Here is a 12,011-nt window from a genome sequence, read left to right as displayed (position 1 = left end):
TCTTGAGGAATGAGCGAAGTCTCTGGATTCCCCTCACACTGCCCAGACACTTCCTCACAAGCCACTGATCTGCTGGAGTCCATTTTAAATCCACTGGAAGACAGGAAATGTGTATTATGCAGCGTATTAAAAGGATAGTTCACCCAAAAATTTAATTTCTGCTATTATTCATTCACCCTCAGTTTGATCCAATCCTGAAACTATACCTTTAATGCACATTAAAACATGTGGAGTCCAATTACACCAACAATGACTATAGTAATTTATAGTGTTGAAACCTTACTATAGTGAAGTGTAGTACTGTATATCCTCAATATATTACAACACTTTGTTAAAGCCTGTGAGACCCGTAAGCTGCTGAGACTTATTTCAATATGTTGATGTACTTCCAACTGAAACTGAATATTGAGTAGGGGGCAGGGGTTTCTATTTCCACATCCTTCCCTCATAGCAAACTAATGGTATAAGGAGCATGGTTAAGAATATTAATATACAGTTGCTATTGAAGCTATCAAGTTGACATCAAGTGCCAAAATGTGATTGAAGATACCAAAATTGCTTTTCAGTGAATAGATTTATAAATTAATTTTATATAATTTTTATACACATCACTGTATAATGTATGATCTGCTGCAGTGGCCATCTTTGCACACAAGACGACATTCACTGGCTTCAATTTATATTTAAATGTATTCATTTTGAGTCTCCTTATTTATTTACAACAATAGTTTGTATTTTTTTTCCCCTTAAATTATCGAGTAAGACATTCTGTTCAGACTTATTTTTTTGTTCCTCGTTTTAAAAAAACTATCAATAAAAGAGCTTTTATGTTTAAGGCTCCAATAGATTGGAATAATTTACCTGCTGGACCTTCGATCCATTGCATCATTTAAGGTGTTTAAGCAAACTTTGCTGTCATATTTTACTTTGGACTGTAATTTTTTTTTTCTGAGGATGTTGTTGTATATGTGGTGATTTGATTCACTGATCTGTACATCTTTTTGCACTATGTATATGTATGTATACTACTTCCCCTTTTATTAATGTAATGGGAGCATTCATGTTTTTTTGGATGTTACCTAATTTATGTTATGTTTTTGTCCTCTTGTGTTGTTAATATTATGTCATTAATTGTGGGCCCCCTGAAAATGAGATGGTACATCTCAAGGGGTTTATCCTAATGAATAAATATCAACTGAACAAAGATTAATTATTTACCTTTAGAATAACAATGTGACCTAGCAAAATAAACATTGCAAATTTTAATTTCACGTGAACTTGCTACAGCATATTAGGATTATCTATTGTGAACTGATAAACTGTAATAAATATTGTAGTATACTTTAGTTTTTACTACAGTAAACTGTTGTATTGTAATATAACAAATAGCTGTCAAAACTTAGTACAGGATTGGATAACTTATGTTACTGTAGTTGTGTTATCGTAGAAACTACAGAATTACCACAACAGATAAATTAATGTACTTTACTAGTATGGTTTAACAGCACTGTAGTATTTACTATTACTATATAGCTAATTAAAAGAGTACCACAGCAACATTTCTCTGGCCCACACAATCAGTTTTTACTAGGCCCACATGCCGCAGTGAATTACTGTACATGACTGGACTAAGTCTGGCTTCCATACAAGGGCCAAACAATGGACCAAATCTGGGCCAGTCTCAGCCAAGTTAACCCATAACTGGGCCTGAACTGGGCCATTTATATCGGTGTGCCAAGACTCCAATGAATTTGATAAACCCATGAAGCATTTTGCCTTAGGTGTGCTATGGGTGTGCTTTTTTCTCGAAGCGACCTGATTGGTAGAATTTTGTCTTTACTCAAAACTAAATTAAATGTATTTTAAAAGTGATACGCCAAACTTACGTGACTCACGTTTAAATTTTTAACATCTGGTCTAACTACTACATTTGATATTTGGCCCAAGTCTTGTGTGCCACCTTAAAGACGGTGTCACCTCTGCCAAACCCAGGCCATATTTGGCCACATGCTGTATGCCAGTGCCGGAAGAATGCCAGCTGTGCCAGTTTTATGGCAAATCTGGCCCAGAATTCCTTGCTACCTGGAGTGAATGGGTCAACAAATCCTTAAAAAATACCTTGTATTATATAAGAATATATTACCTGTGGATTTACAGGACACAAAGTCAAGGATCTCTGTACAGAGAAGGAAACAGTGATAGAGCTCAGTTCGTCTGAAGAAAACCATCCGATGCGTCTCTAACCATTCCAGAAACTCTCCAGTGTTCACCTGGCAGCAGATTTATGCACAGATATGACATATTTTTGTCCATAAACTGTAGTAAATATTCTGAAATAACCTCCTACCTGAGTGAAGGGCACATTTGGCCACATTAACCACTTGTTTTGGTTCATCATGTAGAGCGGAGTTTGACCAAATACCTGAAAACACCACAAAATACTAGATCAGTCTAAGATAATCAGAGAGGACATGAGTAAACATGAGGTTTTATCTTACTGGAAGGCTTAAATATGTATTGAAGAAATCCACAAACACTTCATCCTTCAGGAGAATCTTGAGTTCCATGTTTTGCATTATCTCTGCAAATATGAGGTTATAAATCATTAAATGACAACTTTGATATAGACTTGCAATATGTAGATTACCTGTAACTCAAATATATATTATATTATACCGTTTTAAACGAGATGGGCCTCCAAGTAAATGTTACAGCTGTGATCCTATGATCTACTATTTTCATTTCTAAGTACATTTTTAAACGATAGTTTTCTGTTGCCTTGACAACGCAATTATTTACTTAATTTCTGTAAGGAAACATTATTTATATTTTATTTTATATACAAATACAATACGATCCAATATGTTCATTGTTCATGTGTCCCTTCGGCACTTTGTCTGTTGTCGACTGTTTTAGTTATGCTAATTATAATATCTTATAACATTGTTATTATTTATAGTCATGTTTGAAAAAATTATTAATAAGGATAAATACTATTATGGGTCGATTATTAAGATGAGGAGGAGGAGGGTGGTGGTGGAGTACAAGCGCGTACGTTTGTGTCGTCATATCCGGTCACGGCCTCCGCAGAGTCTTCCTCATCCTCGGAGGAGTCTGTCAGCAAGCAGCGGTACGAGGAGCGAGTTAAACATCCAATTCTGCTACCGGAGACCGAATTAAACTCAATTCCCGCATTCAGAAATCGAAGTGAAGGTCTTCACACTGTGAATGGATCATGGAGTGTGTAAGTAGTGCAAGTTTGAACTGACTTCAGGAGACAGAAGAGTTGATCTGACAGCCAGCCGAGAGACGTTTGAACTAATGGCGGTTTATGTTTAACTTTAACCGTGTTATGATACGCAAAAATGGCTATTATCTGATAAAATGTTGATATAGAGAGCTCTAAATACCATTAGTAGGGTGACTGCTGTGACCTGTAGTGTTTCCCATTCAAGTGAAGCCAGTTGTACTTTGCCTCCGGTTACGATCAGTGTTCTGCTAGTTAACTGCATTGAGGTAACGTTAAAGTTGCTTTTACATTCACACATTCTGACTTTCTCCTTAATAATATAATTTCAGAAAGGTATTCTTCGCAAATTCTAAATAGTGAAATCATATTAGCAGCCAGTGACTATCAAAGTAGTCAAATAAATAGTGCTTATGTTGTTTTGAAGTCATACTTGCATGTGATTTCAGACCGAATATTCAAAGTACCATGGTAAACAATATAGGGAGTGCGTCACAAGTTGTCACTGACCGAATGTGGGAATATAAAACCAACTTTACCTCAGTGTTGACTGCCTTTACTCTAGTATTACATACTGTGGGTAAGTGTGGATTGTGTATTTTCAATGCTTTACTTTAAACTACATGAAACCTCAAATCTATTCTAGCACTAGTTATTACACTGTTGTTACAGTCGAATATTAAGTTTACTGCATTATTCCACTGAATAAACTGTAACATTTGCATAACTTTACTGTTGTATCTCGTTAGTTTACTGCAGTTGCACTACCACTGTAAACAGATTCACTGCTGTAATATTGCAAAAATTTACTCTAGTACTTTGACTGCTGTTCCGCTAGTAATATTCTCAACTTTACTGCTATATTTGTTTACTGCTGTTACACTATTGCTGTTAAGAGATGTACTGGTATACTGTAATATTAAATAAATGTACTTCGTTTACAGCAGTTACGTACTGTTATCAAGCTTATGCATTAATGTTGCATGGATTTACTCTAATATTTTTTTAGTTTACTGCTGTTATACTATTACTATGTTAACAGATTTATTGCTATAAACTGTAATATTGCATACATTTACACTAGTATTTGTTTTACTGCTGTTATACTATTACTGTTAACAGATTTACTGCTATACTGTAATATTAAACACGTTCACTTGTATCTTGTAATATGGCATACATTTACTTAGTTACACAAGTACTGTTAACAAATAAACTGTAACATTGCAAAGATTTACTCTAGTACTTCATTAGTTTTTACAGCTTTTAAACTACTGTCAACAAATGTACTGGTATACTTTAATAACACACTTATTTACACCAGTATTTTGTTTAATGCTGCAATGCTAGTACTGTTAATAGATTTCCCTAATCAGATTTACTATTTCTCTTGTAAAGTGCATCTAGTTTACTCTAGTATTTAATATAATGTTTAAAACAAGTACAGAGGCGACTAGTTATCTGCATATAATTAAATGTTCCACAGATTTATTCTAGTACTTAATTGTTTTAATCTTATTGGCTTTTTGTCACTGTAGTAATTTGCTGTTATATTTTAGTAGTGTAATTATTAAATAAGTTCACTGGTGATTCGCTTGATTTACAGAGTTATTGTTTAATTGGTTCTCGGTTATTAATTAATAGTGAAAGCAAAGCAGAAAACTAATCCACAAAGAAACATTAACATTTAATGCAGTCATGCAGCTAGATATATATATGATAATATATAATGTATTCAAACTTGATTTAATCAGAATTATTGCATTTAAATGAGAAAACAAGCAAATTTTGAAATGTTTTCCTCTTGACATCTGTTTTTTAGGTTCCTGCTGTTCTAGATGAGTTGGATTGTAAAAAGGAGATGCACATAGAGGGTAAGAATGTGAATAAATAAAAACGAGACTGTAGTTCTGCGATGACCTGCAGCTCATGTGTGTGAGATCTGAAGGCTGAGCGGAGCAGTGTTTTGATTTCAGTGTTTGCTATGAAATCTGAGACTAAAGGGACAACAGAAATATTATCCTGTGCCGGCATGTTCCATGACACTTTTTGTCTCATGTTTTTATTGGTTGTGTACTTAATGCATGTTCAGCTGATGTTTCACAAGTGTCCACGGGGTCTAAAAATGAATTAAATTCACTGAAATATTGTCTTGTATTGTTTTAAATCATTATAAAAGTTCTTAAATTCCCTATATTCATGTAAAGCTACCCAATCAAGCCAAAACCCATTCAATCGCCAATAATCCATCTTAAAATAAAGCTTTTAACAAACTCTATTTATAACAGTGGTGTAGTCCTAAAAAAAAGGTGGTGTACTATTACCCACCAAACCCACCCATGCTGTTTTATAATTTTACCTGAATGTTTCAGCAGGACATCATTCAGTTGACTTCGAAAAACCCACATAATTTTCTCCCAGCTGCTGTGGTCATCAGGGAGTGGGGAATGGCGCAAAATTTAAACAAAAATGCACCAATTGCAACAAATTAGGATGAGAGTTTAAAAAAAATTTGGTATACAGTTAAAGGGAAGTCTAATTAGCAAAATAAGTGAGTATACTAAAGGTATATGCAATTATTGATCCTCAGAATTCGTAATACCCAAACAGCTTATGGAAAAGTAGGCATACTGAGTATACGTGCGTATAGCCCCGACTACACCACTGATTTATAACTTATATTTATTAATATGGTTTAATTAGGTTCCTTACTATAATATTGGTTTAAAAACTCTCCATGTATTTATAGCCCATATATGTTTTGTTTTTCACTTAAAGAGAAGTTATGTTGAAAAACAAAATCTCATACATAATTAAACGTTTGGGGCTACGAAATAACTAATAAAAATGTTTTGTTTTTGTTACTATTTTTTTTTGGGCCAACTTGGGCCAAATCCTTAGAATTTATCCCTTTATAATTCTGAAATTTCATTCATAATGGTCTTAATCTTACATTTAACTTGCAGAAACCATGTTTACACCATGTGTGTTAGAGTAATAAAATTGTCTTTTTTTATGTCTCTGAAACTAGATCCTGAATTTAATGTGTACACCCGCTTCATGAAATCCCACCGCTGCTATGATCTGGTACCAACTAGTTCCAAATTAGTGGTGTTTGACACTTCTCTCCAGGTAGGTGCACAAAAGATGACCAAATGTTACATGTTACTTTGTGTGATTATGTTTCTGTGCAAAACAAGAACAATGTAGGACACAACTTGATTTTGCACATCATTTATGAGTTAGAAAATGTCAAATAACTTTAGCCTATTTACTACTTTATTTGTATAAGCAATGTTAGCAGCTTAGTTATGATTAACTAAAACCATACAACTTTTTTTATTTGAAATAAAATAGCGGTGATTGAAAATAAATAAAATGGAGACTGAAATTATATTATGAATTTAACATGCATTTTTTTTAATCAATAAATATATAATTATATGTTAATAAACAAAATTATATGCATATTTGCTTATTTTTTTAGTTGCACATGAAATTTTATTTTAGATGATAAAAACTATATATATGGGAAGAGGCTCTGAGTAGAGTAAATGGATCCACTTCCTGCGCACGCCTCAATCTCATACAATTTAAAATTATTCATCGAGCCTACTACACAAAATGTAGACTCTCAAAAATATATCCTTCTATTGATGAGGTGTGTGATCGATGTAGAAGTGAAAAGGCAGACCTTTTCCATATGTTCTGGGCTTGTCAAAAGTTGAGTGACTATTGGACACAAATATTTAAAACATTAAATGACGCCTTTAATTTAGAGATAAAACCCAGTGTTGAGTTAGCTATCTTTGGGGTACCAGAACACAATATATTGTTGACAAACAAAGAAAAAAATGTATTCGCCTTCGCTACTTTGTTAGCAAGGAGAAGAATACTACTTGAGTGGAAATCAGCAGCTTCACCTAAAGCTTCAATGTGGATGTGTGATCTGATTTTATATTTGAAATTAGAGAAAATTAAGTATTTAATGAAGGGATCTGTCCAAAAATTTTATGAGACATGGCAACCTATGATTACATGTTTTGGGAAAAGGAAGACTCTCCTTTAACTGATTTATATAAATAAATCTGTGCAAACACGTTTAACTGTGATCACCAATATGGTTTAGTTTGATATTTATGTAAAAGATCACTATAAATGTAATAGAATATTGATTTGTATTATCATGTACCGTAGGTAATTATTTATTTGAATATTTTTTTTAAAAGTTTATTTATTTATTTTTTTTATTAATTTAATATTATTATTATTTTATTATTTTATAATTTTTATTTATTTATTTACTATTATTAACAATATTTTTTAATTTTGCTATACTTTTATTTATTCCTGTTTTTCCTGTAATTGTATTTTAATTTTATTTGTTTGATAATGTATTTCGGCGGCAATGTTCAAAAATGGGGGGAAAGTTACAACTTTAAATGTACAAAATGTTTTGTTAAAGCTTGAGAAAATCATCACAAATAAATGTTTAAAAAAAATAAAAAAAACTACACAGACATAAAAGTTCTTTAAGAGGCAAACAAGATACATTTAAGGATTTTATTAAAAATACATATATATAATATGCACATAATATTTACTTGCAATGTAAACCAATGAGCCTTATTTCAAGAGCAGACGCATGAATTAAGAAATGGGGTCAGTTGTGGGTCATCAGTGACTTCATGTTGACTTGAGGGGCTGGATATATTTGCTCTGTATTTGTGTTAACGTTTATGACATTAAAATGCTTGCTGGTTGACTGATGGTTGTATGGTTGCCAGGTGAAGAAAGCATTCTTTGCACTAGTGTCTAATGGTGTGAGAGCAGCGCCGCTCTGGGACAGCAAGAAACAATGCTTCGTTGGTAAGCAAGCTCAAATTTGTTGAATGTATTGTAGACGTTTAATTGCATAAATAGGCTTTTGTGATATTTAACTAGTGTGATGCAATATATATCAAGGCTTGAGCATGGAGTTTTTTATTATTATTAATATTATAAGTAATTATTATTATAACAACAGTGTTTCTTGCACTCAAATCAGCATCTTAAAACTGATTTCTTAAGAATCATGTGACTCTGAAGACTGGAGTAATGATGCTGGAGTTTCTTTAAATGACAGAATTAAATGATATTACTAAATAGTAATGCTAAATTGTTATAATGTTCCTAATTTGGCTGTTGTTTTTATTTTGGTGCTCACCAAAAAAATGGTAATAATTTTATAGACCCCAAATTGTGGGTCGTAATAAACAATGGCAGATTATTATGATTTAAAAAATGTTCAATTAATTTACACTTGTTAGTTGTACTGATAGTTCTGATTCAAGTTATTTCTTTCTCTTTTTTATCAATTGTAGGTATGCTGACCATCACTGATTTCATCAATATACTTCATCGCTATTACAAATCTCCACTGGTAAAATCCTCTCCTTGCCGCCCACTGTATTTATCTTATTTTGGGGAATATTAAATGCATTTTTATTTATTTTAGGTCCAGATATATGAGTTAGAAGAGCACAAAATAGAGACCTGGAGAGGTGAGAGTGTTAATATGTGTATTAATGATGTAAATGGTCTGATGTGTGCATCTATGACTGATCCAACTCCTTTTTTCTTATAGAGGTTTACTTACAAGATTCCTTTAAGCCTCTAGTGAGCATATCACCCAATGCCAGGTAGGAGTTTCATTGGTGCAGATCAGATGATGTAGTTGAAAGTTATGTACAGTTGAAGTCCTGAATTATTACCCTCCTGTATATTTTTGTCCTCAATTTCTGTTTAACAGAGAGATTTTTTCAACACATTTCTAAACATAATAGTTTTAATAACTCATTTCTAATAACTGATTACTTTTATCTTTGCCATGATGACAGCACATAATATAACACAGCACATAACATTTAAAGGCTTACCTAGGTTAAGTTAGGGTAATTAGGCAAATCATTGTAAAATGGTGGTTTGTTCTGTAGACAATCGAAAAAATTATATTGCTGAAGGGGGCTAATAATTTTGACCTTAAAATGGCATTTAAAAAATTAAAAACTGCTTTTATTCTAGCCGAAATAAAACAAATAAGACTTTCTAGAGAAGAAAAAATATTATAGGAAATACTGTGAAAAAGTCCTAGCTCTGTTAAACATCATTTGGGAAATATTTGGGGAAAATTAACATGAGGGCGAATAGTTTTGACTTCAGCTGTATTTGTTTATTATTGTTAGTAGTAGTAATTTATTTTTGAAATCTAAAGTTTTATTTCTCTCTCAGCCTATATGATGCAGTTTCATCTCTACTAAAGCATAAGATCCACAGATTACCTGTCATCGATCCTCTAACGGGAAATGCTCTCTACATCCTTACGCACAAGAGGATCCTCAAATTCCTCAAACTCTTTGTAAGTTTCCTGCTCTGTAATCATTTAATGAGCACCGTTTTTCTGTCACAGCAAAAATTACATTTGGCATGATATTTAGTCTTTTTTTTCTTTATTGTGATTCATGTCTAAGGTGAATTGTGGGAGTCTTTTTTTTTTCATAAAAATGACTGAAATTAATTGTCATTTTTATCCATGAGAAATTGATTAGATGGTTGTGGCTTGCTATTGGTGAAACTCATGCGAGTGACAGGTTGATCCCACCCTCTTGAGATGGAAAACATGAGCTAAAGAAGTTGTTTTGATTTAAGATTGAGGACAAATTAATTAAAAATAAAAAAGGATGTGTAAATAGTTTATAAAAACAAACAAACAAACAAAAAAAAGCACTTTTTTTTTGCTAATTTTTTATTTCATAGTGACCTAGAGCAGTGTTTCTTAACCATGTTCTTGGAGGACCACCAGTTCAGCACATTTTACATGTCTCCTCCACCAAAAAAACACCTGATTCAGATCATCAGCTCATTAGCAGAGACTGAAAGACCTCTAATGGCTGTAACAGCCAAAGGAGACATCCAAAACATGCAGTGCTGGTGGTCCACCTGGAACGTGGTTGAGAAAGTTGACCAAGAGAATATATATATTTTTTCTCAGTGCTATGGGTTTGTTTCAGAGCTATTGCTGTAACTATGTCTCAACTTCCTAAGCACTTATTGCTAAATATCCTTTTACTTGTGTATTAGTACAACTTGGATTTTATTTCTTTTCCTTTCTGAAACTAGGTCTTTGTGTTTATTTTTTGATGTTTATTCTTAACAAATGTTTTCTCTAGATATCTGAGATGCCCAAACCTGCGTTTCTGTCTCAAACACTGGAGGAGCTGAACATCGGGACGTTTGAGAACATTGCAGTGGTTCACTCCGATACGCCACTGTACGCCGCGCTCGGCATCTTCGTGGAGCAGAGAGTGTCTGCTCTTCCTGTGGTGGATGAAAATGGTCAGAAGAAATTTATTCATTGCATTTTAATATCATAAATTACCTGGGTGTTTTTTTTACTTTACTTTTCATGATTTCTCCATGTTCATAATTAAAGTTTTTGCTATAGTGTACATGCAGTTGAAGTCAGATTTATTAGCTCTCCTGTTAAATTTTAATACTTTTATATTTTTTCCCCAAGTTCTGTTTAAGAGATTTTTTTCCAACACATTTCTAAACATAAGTTTTAATAACTAATTTCTAATTGATTTATTTCGTCTTTGCCATAATGACGGCACATAATATTTTACTAGATATTCTTCAAGATACTAGTATTTAGCTTAAAGTGACATTTAAAGGCTTAACTGGGTTAATTAAGTTAAGGTAGGGGAATTAGGTAAGTCATTGTAAAACAGTTGTTTGTTCTGTAAACAATCCGAAACAAATATTGCTTAAGGGGGCTAATAATTTTGACCTTAAAATGCTTTTTAAAAAAAATTGAAAACTACTTTCATTACAGCCATAATAAAACAAACAAGATTTTCTCCAGAAGATAAATTTAATACAATTTTTATTAATTTAACTATAAATGCAATGAAATTCTCCATTAAATATCACTTAGGAAATGTTTAAAAGATAATATTTCACAGCTAATATTTTTGCCCTCAAATGTACATCTATTGTATCATTTAATTTGTATAATATGTTCAGAGCAACTCTCAAAATAAAACTAAAAATGAAATAAGAGAGATCTTACCTTGCTCGCTCTGTAGCCAAAACCAGGGAAAAAAATGTAGCAAACAAAAACCGGCCTCCACCTCCCTACTGCTCCCATAAAGTTGAATCAATACCAAAATTAGAAAGTAAAAATTATAAAAGGCAATTAAAGGTTTTACAAAGTCACTAGATTGTTGAATGTCTAGAAACAACCAGATTTTTTACTTCTCCACAAGTATTTCAAGAAACATTTCAACTGTAGTAGCATAATAGCTTGTCTGGGACAGGAGAATCAAGTTCAAGCAGCCTCAGCCAGGTAGTGTTCTGCGCAGTCTCTCTGTGTCCTCCACTGCTGCATGTTCCAGCCACTTAATTACCAACAGGTGGGTAACCTCATGATTGGGGGAGAGAGAGAGAGACAGAAAACAAAAACAACACCCCCCACAGGGTGGCAGTGTAACACATTGAGGACACAAACATTAAAATGCATAAACAAACATTTTTACAACCTTTATAGTGCGGCACAGCGGTTAGCACTGTCACCTCACTGCAAGAAGGTCTTCACTTAGTAATGTTCAACTTAATTTGTTTGTTTGTTTAAATTCAGCCCAGCCCTACTGAAAAAAAACAGCTTAAACCAGCCTAGGCTGGTTGGCTGGTTTTAGCTGGTCGACCAGCCTGGTTTTAGAGGGGT

The 12,011-nt window shown here is 33.1% G+C and overlaps 1 protein-coding gene across 1 annotated transcript in view; it reads left to right on the top strand.

Annotated features, from left to right (window-relative positions):
* The first annotated feature begins 3,088 nt into the window (after nucleotides 1-3,088).
* Nucleotides 3,089-12,011, top strand: part of prkag1 (protein kinase, AMP-activated, gamma 1 non-catalytic subunit) — a 19,009-nt gene continuing 10,086 nt past the window's right edge. Inside the window, exons 1-9 of the mRNA XM_056459351.1 lie at nucleotides 3,089-3,244; nucleotides 5,070-5,121; nucleotides 6,279-6,379; nucleotides 8,035-8,116; nucleotides 8,611-8,669; nucleotides 8,745-8,790; nucleotides 8,874-8,928; nucleotides 9,518-9,644; nucleotides 10,456-10,621. Coding sequence (XP_056315326.1) covers nucleotides 3,236-3,244; nucleotides 5,070-5,121; nucleotides 6,279-6,379; nucleotides 8,035-8,116; nucleotides 8,611-8,669; nucleotides 8,745-8,790; nucleotides 8,874-8,928; nucleotides 9,518-9,644; nucleotides 10,456-10,621 — 697 coding nt within the window. The 5' untranslated portion in view covers nucleotides 3,089-3,235. The remainder of the gene's footprint in view (nucleotides 3,245-5,069; nucleotides 5,122-6,278; nucleotides 6,380-8,034; nucleotides 8,117-8,610; nucleotides 8,670-8,744; nucleotides 8,791-8,873; nucleotides 8,929-9,517; nucleotides 9,645-10,455; nucleotides 10,622-12,011) is intronic.

The sequence above is a fragment of the Danio aesculapii genome, chromosome 6 (genome assembly GCF_903798145.1).
Source record: "Danio aesculapii chromosome 6, fDanAes4.1, whole genome shotgun sequence".
NCBI classification, from domain to species: domain Eukaryota; kingdom Metazoa; phylum Chordata; class Actinopteri; order Cypriniformes; family Danionidae; genus Danio; species Danio aesculapii.
This window is presented reverse-complemented; position numbering and strand designations above follow the sequence as displayed.